Source organism: Biomphalaria glabrata, chromosome 6, assembly GCF_947242115.1.
Source record: "Biomphalaria glabrata chromosome 6, xgBioGlab47.1, whole genome shotgun sequence".
In the NCBI taxonomy this organism is placed as follows: domain Eukaryota; kingdom Metazoa; phylum Mollusca; class Gastropoda; family Planorbidae; genus Biomphalaria; species Biomphalaria glabrata.
Window position 1 is genome coordinate 37,153,943 of NC_074716.1, and position 18,466 is coordinate 37,172,408.

General features: G+C 34.0%; 1 protein-coding gene across 6 annotated transcripts in view; it reads right to left on the reverse strand.

The window, feature by feature from the left end:
• The window catches only part of LOC106072180 (uncharacterized), an 84,958-nt gene extending 66,915 nt beyond the window's left edge, over positions 1–18,043 (reverse strand). The window contains exons 1-3 of one of the 6 annotated variants that reach the window (XM_056033720.1): positions 17,904–18,043; positions 6,162–7,738; positions 4,010–4,101 (exon numbers count right to left, since the gene is read on the reverse strand). In XM_056033720.1, the coding sequence (XP_055889695.1) occupies positions 4,010–4,101; positions 6,162–7,653 (1,584 nt within the window). In that variant the 5' untranslated portion in view covers positions 7,654–7,738; positions 17,904–18,043. Of the gene's footprint in view, positions 1–4,009; positions 4,102–6,161; positions 7,739–13,037; positions 13,756–17,858 lie in introns of those variants that run through there. The other 5 variants (XM_056033718.1, XM_056033722.1, XM_056033717.1 and 2 more) reach the window with 5 other exon arrangements.
• Between the last annotated feature and the right edge of the window lie 423 nt (positions 18,044–18,466).

Here is an 18,466-nt window from a genome sequence, read left to right on the forward strand (position 1 = left end):
ATACACATCAAGATCACTCACAGAGCCTCAGAAAAAGTGGGCTCAAATCGAAAAGGAACTCTTGGCTGTAGTAGTAGCTCTAGAAAAATTTGACCAGTACACGTACGGCAGAGCAATAATAATACAGAATGATCATAAACCATTGGAAAATATACTCAATAAACCCCTCAGTTGTGCACCTAAAAGGCTGCAAAGCTTAATGATGCGTTTGTACCGATACAATGTTCAGTACCAGTATACCAAAGGAAACAGATTACAGATTGCCGACACGCTAAGCAGAGACCCTTTGCCAGAGCAGGAAGATTTTCCTGACACCTCTATCAACACTGTAGTACTGGCCCTCCCAGATATAATGTTAAATAAAGTTAAAGATGCAGTCAAAATAGACAATGAGATGCAGATGTTGAAACAGTACATACTGAATGGTTGGCCAGACAAGCATCATATTATACCAGAACTTAAACAGTATTGGTCACTTGCAGATGTACTGACCTATGAGGATGGCCTTCTAATGAAAGGGGAGAGAATAGTTATCCCAAGAGCATTAAGAAAAGAAGTTGAAACCAAACTACATGCAGCACATTTAGGGTATGATGCCATGATGAGAAGAGCAAGGGACGCAGTTTTCTGGCCGGGAATAGCGGCAAGAATAAAAGAAATAGCTAATGCATGCCAACCGTGTCAGCAAAGTAAACCTGCAAACCAGAAAGAAAGCTTAATACAGCATAATGAGGGTTCAAATCCCTGGGACAAAGTTGGAATAGATTTGTTTCAAATATTTGACCAACAATACCTTGCCATAGTTGACTACTATTCAAATTTTATTGAAGTAGAACATTTGCACACGACAAAAAGTCAAGTTGTTATAAGAAAACTAAAAAATTTGTTTGCCAGATATGGGGTCCCCAAAGTGTGCATCAGTGATTTTGGACCTCAGTTTTCATCTGCTGAATTCACCGCATTTATGGCAGCATGGGGTGTCCACCATTTAAAATCCTCACCAGGACATCATCAGTCAAACGGCAAGGCAGAGGCAGCAGTGAAAATATTAAAGAATCTGATGAAAAAATCCAAAGAAAGTAAATCAGATGCTTATGAAGCCCTACTAGAGTTTAGAAATACACCCAGGCAAGATACCAGTTTAAGTCCGGCTCAGATGCTCTTTGGAAGGGCAACAAGAACGCTATTGCCAAGAAGAGAGCATCCTGCAAGAATGCCACACCAAGAAGCCACGGCCAAACGGGAGAAGCGACAGCAAAGTGTTAGAAAACACTACAACAAAACAGCTCGTGACATGAAGCTTATAAACGTCGGACAGAAAGTCTTCTATCAATCGCCAAACGATACTACCTGGAGACAAGGCAGAGTATGTCGGAAAGTGAACGAACGTGCCTACATTATAGAAGGTGAAAATGGTTTCAAGTACCAAAGAAACAGAAGGCACATAAGACCTGACACCACTAACAACATAGACTTTTCTCAAGACAGAGAAAGTAATTGTTCTGACATTTTCCCAGACGCAGAGAATGAGTGTATTAACAGTCCACCCAACGCCCAAAACACTCATCAGTACTCTCTGCGACCTAGGGCCACTCTCCAGAAAACGTCGAGATATGAAGACTATGTTTAAGTACTGTACATATTTACTGTTGAAAATAGTTTTGTTGATTTGAGTTTAGTTATTTCACTTGGAACATATTTACGTTTTGTCAATTTGATTATATTATTTTTTATTTTTGTATTAGTATTTTTTGTTGCAACTTTCCTTTTTTTTTAGTTTTTTTTTTTTTTTTTTGGGAGGAGAGGGGATGTTGATGGAATGTTATAGGTTAGGAAGAGTTGTGCCCATGCACAGGGGAAACTACTCCAGTAATTAAGATGACTAATTAAACCTGTTTGTGTTTACCTGAGAGTGTCATTATTTCAAGTGTATTTATATTTAAGTGTCCATCGTAACATTGACAGTTTCAGAAGACACAGTCGACGTTTGCAGTTTTTGTTTGATTGACCGTAATAGCCGCACTGATAAAATTAACATATAAAGTAAATAGTTTGTTCACTTGATCAGTTTTATTTCTTAATTTCATGAAGTATTTGTTAGTGAACAGATGTCAGATACAGCGGTGACGCCAGATTGTTTTCTACAAAGGGATTGGGGGGCGGGGAGCGCACCAGTTCTTTTCTTGAATATTCTCCATAACAAGAAAACTGAATCTACAGTTATGAGCCACAGGTTGCAATTCTGCGGGCGCCCGTCTTAAGATCTAAATCTAACTATTTATGTTTTAAAAAAAAATTATATTACTTTTTAAATTGCATACACAACATTAGAAAAATTTATTGTTATATATCACAATCTATTTCGAAAAGCGAAAGAGGGGTGACCTTAAACCTTGTTTATAGTGAACATTTCGACTTGTATGATGTCTATGTGACGATACGAAACTTGCATACAAAAATTCATTTAAGTTGTTCCCAGCAAACCGTGAGAAACTTTAAATTTTAACTTTATCAATTATTTTCAAGTCCACCCATGACTAATTTCTTTTAGGATTTATCTCCCCTCGCACTGTTTCTCACGGGACGAATCTAGACGTATAACATTAAATAGCTTCTCTTGTGTTAACTTTTAATTGCCTACTGTCCTTATCCTTAAAATATTGCCCAGTATCATCTGCCCAGTACCCGGCCCAAACTGTCCACTACCCGATAGCTATTGCCTAATGCCGACTGATTAGAACAACCTTCGCTGCAGAAGATAAACTGGTGTTGAGTTAGCACGGCTCTCTACGAGCTAGAGACCACAGCTGAGAGATCACCCCACTACAACTTAGTCTGCAGTACCAACCCTCTCTACTGTTAAACAGGCAGCGGCCTCACCCTAGAGCCAGTTTGCCTACAGCATAGAGAACATCCCGAGCCAACGTCCTAAAACAGAGCCGGATGACTCATCCTTCTGAGTGCCAGTCCTTCGACCGCCAGAAGACGACCCACGGGCTAGCAGCTAAGAAAATAAATAGCCAGACATAGAAACATTCTTCTCTTCCAATCACTCACCAATTAGCAATCCATGATGAGCAATTATGTTAGATATTAGCACCTTCATTTAATTTCTCGATTATAATTTTATTTGATCATTTATCTTTTGTAAACTTTCATTTATTAAATTATATTTATTTATAAACTTATAATATTGGTCTGTTCTTACTGTTAGTTGCGGTGTGCCTGTACAAAATCTATATGTGAGCGGGATAAAATTAATAAAATTTCCCCTAGACTTAAATAAACAAGCCCAATATTTACTAATTAAACATATCGTCACAATGATGTCCTTATTTATTTGGGACATCTGATACTTCTAGAAGATGAAAAAGAGCTTGGGATATTCCATATGATGCTAAGAACATTTTGGAATTAACCGAAATTTGGTAATTGAAAAACTATATAGAGAAAGATGGGAATCAAAGTTCATTGGTTTATGTGTTTGAATTAATAGATCTAGTCATAATGAAACAATATGCCTATTGCAATATTCCAAGATTTAGCAGTACTTGCTGAGTTAAATACATTTTAAGCATTAAGTTTCAATGTAAAGATTGTTTTTTTTTCATGTTATATTTCTTAAAGATTTCATTAGATTTAGTCTTCACAGCATAAATCTACAGACGTCCAGCATAACATCTCATAATACCGAAATTCTAAGGGTCTGGTTGTCAAACACCGGTTTGTGGCAACAGAAATAATGCAAATTAGAAAGATATTTACCAGAACATAAATGTTTAGATTTCAGTTATTTTTATACTTATTTCAATAGTTCATTCAATTGCTAGTGAAAATATGTAAATAAAAAATTAAAGAATTTATTGAATATTTATAATGTCTTATGTAACATCATTTAAGACAAAATACATCAAAAGGCTTTCATTTTAAATGCTAATGATCTAACATACCTCATCAACAAAACTGTGACAATGAAATTCATATTATAATTTTTGATTAATGTACTTACAAAATAGGAATCGAGTTCAGCTTGATGCCTTGTAGAAGACTGTAATAAATCATCTAGTTGATATCGTGTTTCTTGAGAAGAAACTGAACTACCTATTTTAAAAGTGGTGCATAAAACTAGAAAAACATTTTTAAAAATTCCTTAAAAAAAAAAAAGAAATACCTCCGTTATATATAGAGCAATTATTTTGCTCTTAATAAATAAAGAATGTTACCTTTGAAAAAAAAAAAAAGAAAAAAAGATTTTTTTTTACCTCGCCTTGTGCCCCCCTCCCTCCCGAAAAAAAATCTTTTTAAGTGGATGTATAAATCTAAAGGACTTTATAATATTGCCATTTAGATCTAGACTTACAAGAAAATTCGCAAAATGTTTATGAACATTAAATTAGCAAACTATTAAATGAATGTTGAAATACCCGAAGACATATAATCAAGATAAATATTTTCTAGTTGTCTAGCCAAATGTCACGTAGCAGACTAGCTGCAACTAGCTTCGCCTTTATTCTAGAAGGTTCTATAACGGAAGTCCTATGAAGTCATTTTGGGGGGCCAGGTTTGTCTGGGGAAAGGAAGCTCTTGAGCTGACCTCGTCAGTTGTAGTTAAATTTTTTGTGAATTTGTAGAGGCAAGTCGTATATTTTAGAGTAAGTTGTAGACAGAATTTCATAGAAGGTTGTAGACTAAGAGTTTGTAGACGGAACTTAAGAGAAAAGTGGCATAATATGAGTTGTAGAATTAATACATTTGTTTGAATTTATTTTATAACGAGCTCAGAAGAAGATATTAAACTGATACTGTTTCATTATGTCTGTGGCATTTTACGTCTCGAGAGACGATCTTTTCCCTTTGCAACTTCTTGTGTGACTTAAGAGGCCAATCCTTGATACACAGCTGCGATCGCAGGTTGGGCATATATAATCACCAGGCGCCGTTGCATTTTCACCCTTCTTTCTGCTTCTGTTGTGTATGACATCTGCAATCTGTGACCCTTCCTTTATGCTCTCTCTCCGTGTGGATCTGTCCAGTGCGACCTTTTCCCAGTTGCCAGTGTCAATTTTGAAGAGCTTCATGTCGCGTTTGCATACATCCGTATAACTGGATAAAGACATAAACAACAGGATAGCTAAGGCAATGGCCACCATGTCACCTGTGTGTTGAGCACCTTGCTGTACGGAAGTGAAACATGGTCAACCTACTCATGGCAGGAAAAAAAGCTGAATGTCTTCCACCTCCGATGCCTAAGGCGGATCCTTAAAATAAGGTGGCAAGATAAGATAACCAATGAGTAAGTGCTACAAAGAGCAGGATGCCAGGACATCCGCTCTGGTTCATTATGTACATCATGTATATTGTGAGTGATTCCTAGTTCCTGAATTAAAGTTTTTGTATTTTAAATTGAAGGATTTTCATTATTTGAATTTCTAAAGATATTAAGAGTATATAATTGAATCTCCGGCTCACATGATGATCTCTGAGTGTTTAATAAAGATCAGAGATAAAAGTCTTCAATAAGCCATGTACCGGTACTAAAAGAGCATTGTCTGATCAACACAACACTATAGTAACCTCAAGTCATCTTCCCATTTTACTACTGCAAATAAGAACACACAGTGACATTCTGGCACCTCAAGAACTCATTAAAACACCAAATTTAAATTTATTTCTTTATATATTTTGAAAAAAATATACACCTGGCCAAAGAGCTAGTAATTCCTTTTCCAACGATATAAATAAACTGTCGAATTTCTAGGAAAATCGTTAGAGCCGTTTTTGAAATCCATGTCCGCCCCCAGCTTTCCACGAAGGTACGAGTTGAATAGAGGTATTGTAATAATAATAAATGATTATTAATAATTATGAGGACTTTTCTAAAAGAGAAAGAATACAGAATACTCATTATACAGTCAAAGCACTACTTTCATGCTTATAGCATGCTCAGAGCGATATGGTACAATTTCATTTTTTGACTAGTGTTGGGGGGGGGGGTGGAGAGAAGGGGTATTTGGGAAAAGGTTTTCCGTGCTGCCTTTAGGCACGCAGTAAACACAACTCTGCTCGAGTCGCATGTTGAACCTCAAGCCCCCTCCATAGTTAGCCTCTCTACCACGCTTTCCACAAATAATTAATATACTCAAATAAGAAGTACTATTTACCTTGCAAATTCAATGATGTAAATACATTTTTAAACACTGATTCTGTAAACATATGGCTAGCATGAAGTCTGCTCTCATCTGATGATGGAATATAATAACTGCTGCCACTGCTTACACTACTGGAACTCAATGGTACATTTCTGGTCAAGAGGCTTGAACCAGCATTTACTACCACTGATCCTCTTAGATTATTGAAGTTAATGAATTTATCCAAAGATATGAGACTATTATCATGGATTTTGTCTTTAGAAACTTGTGACATTTCTTCTTGGTAATTAAAGTTACTCAGTATAGTATCAGATGGTTTTACTGAATTTTTTTTATCCTCTGTCTGATCAAGTGGCTTATCTATTAACATCCACTTGGGATCTTTCTGATCTGATAGCAAAGAATCTTTTTGACCTCTTATCATAGAAAGTAACTTTAAGTCAGTATCTTTCTGATCTAACAACTCAGGGGAGAGATCTTTCTTTTCTAATGTTTTGGGAAATACCTTTAGATCGGGATCATTTGGATCTAACATCACAGTGAAGGGATCTTTCTGATCTATTGTCTTTGGAAGTAACTTCAGGTCAGGATCTTTCTGATCTATCATGACAGGGGAAGGATCTTTCTGATCTATTGCTTTTGGAAGTAGCTTTAGGTCACGATCTTTCTGATCTATCCTCACAGGATCTTTTTGAATTAGCAGTATAGGAAGTAACTTAAGCTCAGGCTCATTCTGATCTAGTACCATAGGATCTTTCTGATCTACAAGCGTAGTACTTTTCATAAAAGATGACATATTTAGCATTTTAGGTTTAAAATCATTTTCAATGGATGATAATGATAAAGGTTTGAAAGCAATGGGCGCTGCAGCTGCAACATTTATAGTTTCATTCTCTTTTTCTTGAGCTAAATCCGCAGAAAGTTTGCTCAATGAGTTTCCTTGTGTACTTTCCCTTGATCCAGCTGATCCAGTGCCGTAACCACTACTACAAAATTCACTGCGTGTACGCCGCCCTTTCTCAGACATAGGTGAACTATCACTGATTGTTCTCTTTTTTCCTAAGAAAGGAGGCAGCGTATCATAACTTTCTCCTACTTCAAAAACATTGTCATCATTGCTATACTGTGTCATATAAATAGCAAGCTTCTTCCCTTTTTTTTTAAATTTAGTAATATCATGGATTGCATTTTCTGGTATTGTAGTAGAATTTTCTTCATCTAATGAATTTTGCGAAAAAATTGGTTTTACAGCCAGGGAAGATCTCTCACTGCTACTGCTACTGGTAAAAGAGCTGACTCTTGAGGAGTTACCACTAGAAGAGGAGCTAGATCTGACAACATCTGGTTCCAAAATATTTGCTAAAAGATGATGAGTCACATCAGGACAAACATCAGGTCTATGTTTAGGTTTATTTAATAATGCTGTGTTATTTTTACTTTCAGGACTTTCACCATTACACAATTTTTTTTCAAGAGACCTCTTCTTAGGAAAATGTTTATCCATTATAAATAAAAGTGTATCTATATAGTGCGTTCCTATATTAGCTCAGGAATGACATTGGATATTTTGATTAGGTAGGCAACATATGCTGAAAAAAAAAAAAAAAGTTATAATATAAAATTTATATCTCTCTCTCTCTCCCCCCCCCCCCCCAAAAAAAAAAAAAAAAGTGAATTAACTGTATTGAAATAAAGTTGTTGCATTAAAGTCTAATGATACCGGTATCAAGATGGTTAAAATTAGTTTTTTTTTATGTAATGATGTAAAGTAGTTCTATTAAACTATGATGAGATTAAATAGTTATTGCAATATTAAGTATTATTTATGTATTACCTAAGCGCACATGGCATACCTTTTAATTTTATCAAACAATATTTTTAGTAAGAACTTTTTCAAATTTATTATGGCCATATTTCTCCAAAATTCAATGCAATGTTTGATATAATAACATGAATACCGGTACCATACATATTTTGATGTAATACTTTTCTTTTATTGTCCAATTTATTTCTTTGTTATATTTTTGTATTAATAAGAAAGGAAAGTATATAATGGCAAAAATATTTAGCTTGACGGTACGGTATACAAAGTCTGGTTTTTAAACCAAAACATGATTTTTATTGATTCTAAAGGTGCTTTTTAAAAACATGTTTCTCTACTTAATACAATTTTAGGAGATATGACTTTAAAATAATGACCTAATACAATTTTAGGAGATATGACTTTAAAATAATGACCTAATACAATTTTAGGAGATATGACTTTGAAATAATGATCATTGATGTTAAAATGAGTTTAAATGTTATTCAAATTTTCATAAAAAGAAAATGTAGAAATCATCCCAATTTTACAACTCTTAAGACTATCTTTTAATATCTGATACTTCAAGCAAACAAAAAATTTATGCTCAATTCTATCTTCAATATAAAAGTTACAACTCCACAAGAATTATATTCTAAAGACCAAAAATGTATACTAGATAAGTATTGGTCCTTGCAATTATCTGCTAAAAACATCAGCTAAATACATGAAATTTTCAGCACGAGCCTGAAAACATATTTGCTAGTATACAGCATTTTTTGTTTTCTCACAAACTTATAGGCAGCTCATATCTATCCAATAGTTGGTAGGCAATTAAGATGAAAAGCATAATATAATCCAAAAGTGGGTTTACGAGAAATGGTTGCAATCCAGTAAAGAATTAAAAAAGGAATGTGGTATTAGGCAACATACTAAATGAAAGGACTTGTGGAGGCGTATGCCTTGCCGGAAAAAAGACAACCTGTGTTGCAGGTTAAAGAGGCAGTTGAAATTCTTAATAGGGCAGTGCAGAATGAAACGCATGTTTTGCCCAGTTCCAAACAAAAGATGATTCCCATTGTTGTCACTATTAGAATTCAGAGAAAACAGTGGTGCATATCATTTTTGAGTGTCCTAAGTTCAAAGAAAGAGATTGTTTCTGCAGTGCCATTCAACCTGGATGGAAACTATGAAGCACTATGCCTAAAATCAGTTTTTTACCAAGGCAGTACAGAAGGTATAGACCTTTTTGTCCTGAAGCCAATAGGAGTTCATCTCAGATAAAAAGGCAGGTTTCAATATTTTAACAGATGAAACTAAGGGTAAAATTGATTACAAGATCATTTTTCTTTTCAGACAGAGGAAAGATCAAAGCAATTTAGAAATAAAAGTTAATATAAAAAACTAAGTTAACAAAAAGTCATTGGAAAACCTCACGTATGGATATCAGTACAGAAACTATGAAGTAACTACTGGTATCAATTATCATAATCATATCTTCCCCATTACCAAATGTAAATTTAAACATGATTGCTTGTGATCTTATAAATACATAGTTATAAATAAATATAGTACCAGATGACTAAAACCCTTGCTCTGTTGAATCATTTGTTAGGAGAACATGATAAAAAATAGAGCAGTAAAGTCTAAATATAAATGTGAAATTTATTTTAAAGTTTGGATTTAAATTTATATATTATAATAATTTAATATATAAAAAAAATATCACTCTGCATAACAGGAATATGATAATTATACTATGCTATCTAAACTGGGATTGTAAGTTGCTGAGAAAAAAAAAAGCCTACTTAACCTATTAGATTTATAATTGACATCAATTAGCTATCTCAATCTAAATTGAAAAATTATCACAAAAAGATGAAGGAAGTCATATAATCAACATTTTTAAAACCATTTAAATCAAACATAAAAATTGCCATATATATAGTAGCTTCTTATATTTGGGACACCCCATCAAATTCTCCTTCAATGAACGGGTCGCTTTTTTTGTTTGTAATTCATTTGTTTTTATGTTTGGAGCAAAAATCAACGTTTCGGGACTGCGCATGTCCAATTTTAGATAAGTTCCGGTAATTTTGTTCCGTTTTTCCAAAGCAGATGGCAGTTTTTTAGATTCTCGGTAACCATGTACATGTAAAGCTGTTGTTTTAACCTCCCCCGGCAATTCATACCCATATAAGGGATGAAGGCTATATTATGAGCCTGTTTGATTGTAGGCTGATTGGCATATCAAAATAAGCTTCCAAACATCTTTAGAAAGACATTCCAATCTCATTTATACTGTTAGCTGTTAAATAAAATTTAATAAGGGAGTGTACAACGAATAATAATGAATTCAGCTCATTCTCCTTCATTGGACACAGCAAAATCGTATTAAGAAATATTATTGGGATTAATAAATCTATGATTTTTTCAATGAATAAGCTTGACCTAGATCGAGATGTCTATAATATATAATTTATGAATGAAAGAAAAAGTGCGGGCTGCTAATTTGAAGCCAGAGACCATGCCCAATGCAGGTGATCACTCCAGATGAGCTGGCAGTGAGGAGAAGTATACACTCAGCTTGTAGTGTCACAAACTATCCAACAGGCAGTGGAGGGAAGGGGGAGAGAGTCATGAAAAGAATTATAAGCATCTATGGGAGGGAAGGGGGTGTTAATGTGTCACAAAACGAACATCCAACTTATGAAAACAAGAAGAGGGTCCTTGGATGGCAATTAAAAGAAAGACAGAGGAAATACATGTAGCCAATGTAGCCTAGTTGAAAATATCTTATTTATTAAATTATAATAATTAATTAATCGATATATAATCTATATAGATTTATTTCTGTCTGTTTCTACACATAGATTACATAGGTATATAAATAATAAACTATAAACGATATATATATATATATTCTATATATAGATCTATATTCTATATTATAGAGTTAGAGAGAGAGAGACAGAGAGAGAGTATATGAGGAAATAGACTATAAATACATATTGCAAAAGTGAATCTACTTCTTTTAATACAATCTAAAAAAAATTAAGTAACACAGATATAATTTATTAGCAATTACATAGTGGTGTACAATGATGGTGCTCACTGTCCAATTGAGGAGAAAGCCCAAAAACTGCGTTCAATATAGGAGCATGAAGTGACCCACTTTATTTTAAAATAAAATCTTGACTATGAGTGGTAATACAAAGGAATACAGCTATTTTTATAGTCCTTTAGTTGCAGAATAAGAATCTGCTTTCAGTTTTTTTGTAAGCTAAACCGTCACCAAATAAAAAAATAAAATAAAAATTTGACCTAGTTCCCGTAAGTCGGTGTTCAGGTATAAGAATCTACTATATATCTTCTGTATCAAAACCTGTGGTTTATACTCCCAATATGTACTAATTTCTTTATTAAGCAACTAGAAATAAGTAACATTTTTATATAACATAATACTAACTAATTAATGTATTACAGTATGCAAGTGCAATTTAAAAATATTCATGGCTTTTAAATTGTACTTTACCAAAGTCTAAAAAAAACATTGTTTTCTACCATTATTTTATGTTCACTGTTAGAAATAAATATAAGCCTGGTAGTTTTCCTTCTATTAAACATTGCTACTCATACATATATACATTTTCCTTAGTTGATTTATTATTGCATAGAAAAAATATAAAATTTGCCAAGGGGTATGCACATGATACACTTGAAATGTTTAAGAAAATCATTACGGTTGATTTTGAAATCAATATGTATAACACAACAATTGATTGTTGCTCTTATTATATAGGATATAAATAAATAAAAATTTGCTCAAAGGTTCCCTTTACCACTTAGGTGATCGTTAAGACACGGTTTTGACTACTTCAAAGCCAAAGCACCACAATTCTCAAAACAAAAACAAGCTCTATTAACTCTTTTTCTCATAATTAACGATGTCACAGTTTATTTGACCCATTCTTTCAGCCTTATCGACAATAATCAGTGTTTAAAAAGTCAGTTGTTGTGGGTTTTTCATCCCAAAATGTTTTAATTACTTATAATTTTCCCATTGGAAAACATACAGATTTTTTTTCATTTTCATTGTGTTTTTTCTTTAAAAAAATGTTTTTAAAGAGTGGAGGCTCTATTTTTTATATTAATTTATATTAGTTTTTGCATGTCGAAGACGTGGGATAGTGACCTCATGACAATTATATTAAATGTTTTGTATATGTTATAAATTAAGTTTTGTGAAAATATGAATAACTATCATAAAAAAATACTTTTAGTTCAATTCTAGTACCTCCCTCTTATAAGAGACAGCATCGAAAGCGCAACAAAAATATCCAATCACAACCAAACAGAGCTCAAGCAATTAGTGAATTCTTTTTTAAAAACACATTACCCCAACAACCAATGCATCAGAGTCTACACAGATGGATCCTCCCCAAAAAATCCAATACAAACGGAGGAGCTGGCATACTAATTGAATGCCCAATGGAGAAAGACTGGAAAAGTCAATTGCAATTGGCGATCTCTCAGACAGCCATAGAGCAGAAAGGCAATCACTGGAACTAGCAGCTACCACACCAATAAATTACCAATGTACACCAAACAGCCAAATTGTCTTTCTGACTGATGCCATAACAGTCCTTCAAAGCCTGAAAAACTTGTAAACTTTCTTTATAAAGCAACTCAGGACAGCCCTTGTAAACCTTAACACCAACATCAAGGAAACTTCCAGCACACATTGAATTAGAAGGCAATGAAAAAGCAGACATAGTGGCCAAAGTTGGAAGAATGAACAACAAATGAAAATCCCTCTCTACCCAGAAGAAATGATAAAAAATAATATCGAGAATAGAATAAATGAGAATTGGACCAGCTCACATCCAAATTACAAGAAAAAGGATGCCTATTATAAGCTATCTCGACATGATCAACACATAATTTTTCGACTCAGAATCGGACACAACAAAATGAGACGAGTGAAACCTGCCTCTGTGAAGCATCACCAGAGAATGCTGACCATATATCCTTTTGTATATTTTGTAACATTTTAGCTGGAAACTTAAATATAATGTAGGATAGACCTGCTCGAGTCTATTTTGTGGTCTGTTCCAGTTGCTTAATGTTTTCTTGAGTTGAGGGGTCTAGATCTAGATCATAATTTATATAGTAGGCCCTATACTTATAGTTGATATTTGATATAGATTTTAGATCTAGACTATAGACTAGTTACTAGACTAGTAGAGTATAGATCTATACTCTAATAAATAATAACAAGTTCAGTCCCTAGCCCTAGGAGGTTCTTATATTTTAAACACTTCATCAAATTCTCCTTCCTTGAACGCATTGCTTTTTTTGTTTGTAATTGGTTTGTTTTTATGTTTAGAGCAAAAATCGACGATTCGGGAATGCGCATGTTCAATTTTAGGTAAGTTCCGGTAATTTTGTTCTGTTTTTCCAAAGCAGATGGCAGTTTTTTAGATTCTCAGTAACCATGTATGTAAAGCTATTGTTTTAACCTCTCCCGGCAATTCATACCCATTCAAGGGATGAAGGCTATATTATGAGCCTGTTTGATCGTAGGCTGATGGGCATATCAAAATAAGCTTCCAAACATTTTTAGAAAGACATTTCAATCACATTTATACCGTTAGCTTTAAATAAAATTTAAAAAGGGGGTGTCCAAACAAATAATAATGAATTCAGCTCATTCTCCTTCATTTGAACAAGCAAAATCATAAAAAATATTATTGGGATTAATAAATATATGATTTTTCCAATGAATAAACATGACCTAGATCAAGATATCTAGAATATATAATTTATGAATGAAAGAAAAAGTGCGGGCTGCTAATTTGAAGCCAGAGACCATGCCCACTGCAGGTGATCAAGCCAGATGAGCTGGCGGTGAGGAGAGGTATTTATAAACTAAGCGTGTAGTGTCACAAACTATCAAACAGGCAGTGGAGGGAAGGGGGAGAGAGTCATGAAAAGAATTATAAGCATCTATGGAAGGGAGGGGGAGGCGGGGTGGCTGAGTGGTAAAGCGCTTGGCTTCCGAACCGGGGTTCGAATCCTGGGTTTTTTAATTTCAGGATCTTCGGGCGCCTCTGTGTCCACCCAGCTCTAGTGGGTACCTCACATTAGTTAGGGAAAAGTAAAGGCGATTGGTCGTTGTGCGAGCCACATGACACCCTTGTTAACCGTAGGCCACAGAAACAGATGACCTTTACATCATCTGCCCTATAGACCACAAGGTCTGGAAGGGGAACTTTACTTTTTTTTTATGGGAGGGAGGGGGTGTTAAGGGGTAACAAAACAAACATACATATTATGAATACAAGAAGAGGGTCCTTAGATGGGAATTAAAAGAAAGACAGAGAGAAAATACATGTAGCCTAGTTGAAAATATCATGTTTATTAAATTACAATAATTAATTTATAGATCTATAATCAGTATAATCTATATTTATTAAATTTATAAATTTATTTCTGTTTCTACACATAGATTATATCTAGGTATTTCAATATAAAGAGAGAGAGAGAGAGTATATGAGGAAATAGACTATAAATACATATATTACAAAAGTGAATCTACTTCTTTTAATACAATCTAAATAATTTTTAAGTAACACAGATATAATAATAATTCATTAGCAATTACATAGTGGTGTTCAATGACGGTGCTTACTGTCCAAATGAAGGAGAAAGCCCAATCAAAAACTGTTCAATATAGGAGCATGAAGTGACCCAATTTATTTTAAAATAAAATCTTGACTATGGGTGGTAATACAAAGGAACACAGCTATTTTTATTGTCCTTTAGTTGAATGATAATAATCTGCTTTCAGTTTTTGTGTAAGTTAAACCTTCACCAAATAAATTGACCTACTAGTACTAGGGGACTACACTAGTAGAGTCTAGAGTAACTTACATCTATCGAACACCTTCGTTTTAAGGTACTTATCGAACACCCCATTGTATTTTTTAAAATTCTCCTTTATTTCGATGATTATAAAGAAACTAGTCCATTCTTATTGTGCATCGTCCATTTCTTGATAGTTAAGTTATAATTAGTTTCATTTTCACCCGAGGATCATTTTTTTTACTTATATTCAAAGTGCATTGGTAATATTGGTATACAAATTTCACATTTTTTGAACTCTTGGGAAGAGTGGAGTGAGTCTCGGGTTAAGGGTATTTTTTAATGCTAATGATGCTTCAGCTCAAAAAAACTATATAATACGCTTCTAATTAGGCTGAGAAATATTTACAACTATTTATTTAAAAGTGTCCTTTGTTACCTAAACATGAAAATTGAGGTTTAAAAAGGGGGTGTTCGATAATAGCAGTTTTTATATAAGCAATCTCAGCTTCGTAAGATATCGAACGCCATTTTAATGTTAAAAATAAACATCAAAGGGATATAACCCAAAGAAGACAAAATATTTAAATTATATATTTTTTAATTAATTGTTATTTTTTTAAATAATGTAATGCAAAGTACAGATATAAATTAATCATATGTTACAATTTGTATCAGCTATTTGTGGTTTACCGTAAATGTGCTATATTTTTTTAAGTAAATAGATTTACATCGATATGCACTAATTGTACCCATTTTAAAAGCTTGATTTTATGACACATATATTATATATTATAGCTTGATGCTAATGGCGTCTATGGCAAACTGAAAGGAGAAAGAGAGTGGAATGTATTCAGTTGTGGAATGTATTCAGTTGTTGTTTCTTTTTCAGATGCCCCATTCTATTAACTTCTGAATTAGCCCCATTCTATTAACTTCTGAATTAGCCCCATTCTATTAACTTCTGAATTAGCCCCATTCTATTAACTTCTGAATTATGTGTTATAAATACCAATACCTAGCGCATGTGCTTGATGTGAAGAGATATTAATAAAACGAAAGGGCAAAGGGGGAGGTATAGAATGCAGATATGGTATTTTGAAATAAAAATGTCTTGGGCAGGTATAAAAAAAAAAAAGGGGGGTGGGGGAAAGAAACAGTCAAGACACTATCCAGAGATCATCAATAATTGATCGACCATTAGAATGTGACGTCAGCCTCAAATACATAGAGTCAGTTGTGCTTCTCGATAGACGTGTGGCGCTGAGTCTATAAAATTATATATATATATATATATTTGCCATAAAGTATGACAAAGCTCATAATGCGCTACAAAGACACTCCTTTGAAACATCACAGATACACAAAATAATAACAATAACACATTTAACCACTCTATTATTCTGCCTACAACCCCTTACCCGCGCTTCCACTCTCCAACATTCACACTTTTTCAGTGCAAAGTAACAACGTAAATTTCAAGACTCAATCCAAACGCAGCCACCAGACTAACACACAACAAAAAGAAATGGTCAGTGATAGCGTAACACACAGGTGTAAACCAGGCCATCAACACAGCCCCAAAACATTGTTCAAGTTGTAGTAAGAACAATGTTGAGGGGAAAGGGGGAGGAGCCATCAGTCGAGTACCTACGGTCAAGCCGCTAATTAGGTCACAAACACTAGGCATGATAGATACGTAGTATATATAGATATGTTGTTTGTGTGTGTGTGTGACAAATACTAAGCGTGCTCTAAAATACGTTGTTTTTTTTTGGTTAACCAGGTGGTTTAGGGAGGGCGGATTTATCTACATCTATAGGTAACACAGCTTGCAAGCTACCATAGCTTTTCAGCACCCCCCCCCTCCCCGCCCAGATCGAAAAATATCTAGCACTGACTTTTGGGCTGTTACATACACTGAGCGTGCTAGATCGGCGGCTAGTTACGTAGGGCCGCGTACCGTATGTTTCGTTTTTAGGTCAACCAATTAAACTGTTGTGTCCTGCAATGACTTGGGGAGGGCGGGATTATCTATTGGCTACCAAAGCTTATTAGGCTCTCCCTCAAATAAATAATATCTGGATTTAATTTATTAATGGCCTAGGCTTATGTCTCAAAATAGCTTAGACCTAAATAAGTACTACGGTAATGCGTTACTGGGCTTAGCACCATCAGTTTCTAAGCAGAGCTGATCAGTGATAGATTCCTTCGATGTGAACCATTTGAAAATGACTAAAAATCTGTCTTTCTTGACATGGCGTAAAAAGAAAATGATATATAAATAAAAAAATATAGATTATAACACTTTTGAAACACCATACTTTTCACAAAATTTTAAGATTATAACACTTTTAAAACACCATACTTCTCGTGTGTTTGATAAGTTCTTAATATGTTCGATAAGATAAGATAAAGCTAAAAAAGTGTTAGAATAAAGATAATTTAAGCTTTTGAAATCATCAACCTGACCCATTTTAACATCAAATATAAGTTTAACTATGAGTAGTAATAGAATAAAACATGTCTACTTTTTAAGAAAAATGGATGAGGAGTTCACAGATACAATCAGTTTTTTTCTAGGTCTAATTTTTACAGAGATACACAAATTCAAACATAAAAAATGTCGGCGAATGAGCTTAACTTAAGTTCGATAAACATAAGTTACTGTAGATCTAGTCTAGTTTCCGAAAGTCGGTGTCCAATACGAATCTTCACTCTACCAGTAGATCTAACCATATTATATTTTTTAATAAAATTTTATACTTATACTTATAGATCTACTAGTTATAGATCTAGATTCTAGATGTAGAAATATAGATCTAGAATCTATCTAATCTAGATCTAGATTTAATAAAATAAATCTAGATCTAGAGTTCTAGACTATAATGTCGTGTAATGACTATTGACTATTAGTATTATTATTAAACTACATCTAATGATCTAGACACAGTCACAGACTCTATAATTAGTATAATTAATATAGATTATAGTATAGAATTAGAATGTCTAACTTCTAAGTAAATTATTAAAATAGTTACAATGTACGATTATAGTACATAGATCTAATAATCAAGATAATATACAGATCTAGATAGTAGATATCTAGATAGATCTTGTCTAAATCTAGATCTAGATCTAGACTAGTAATCTAGTTCTAGAGTGTAGAGAAATCTAGTGACTAGTCTAGAATATATTTTTTCTCTGGAGAGTTTTGTTTGTATTTTTCTTTTTAAGTATTGCCAACTACAAACGGATTTTTTTATATTTTGTGTGTGTGTGTGTTACATCTGCTAATTTAGCTATGCGATATACAGTCCGTGTGTCGAATTTGTTGTAATGTATGAGTATGAGCCACTGGCGGATCCAGGGGGGTGGGGGGGGGGGCTGTAGGGGCCATAGCTTCCCCCCCCCCACTCGGCCTACCCCACCCCCCAAAGGGATTCGAGGGGGCGTAGGCCTACTAATCTTAGTAAAGAAATCACACAATTTAAATACGAATTTATTAGTTATGTTAATAATATATACTATTTATACTAATTATTTATAATATCAACCTAATTTTAGATTATTTCGACCCCCCCTCTAGTATGTTGGCCGATTTGGTGGGATGGGGAGGTGGCTATGGCATCAATCCCGCCCCCCCCCC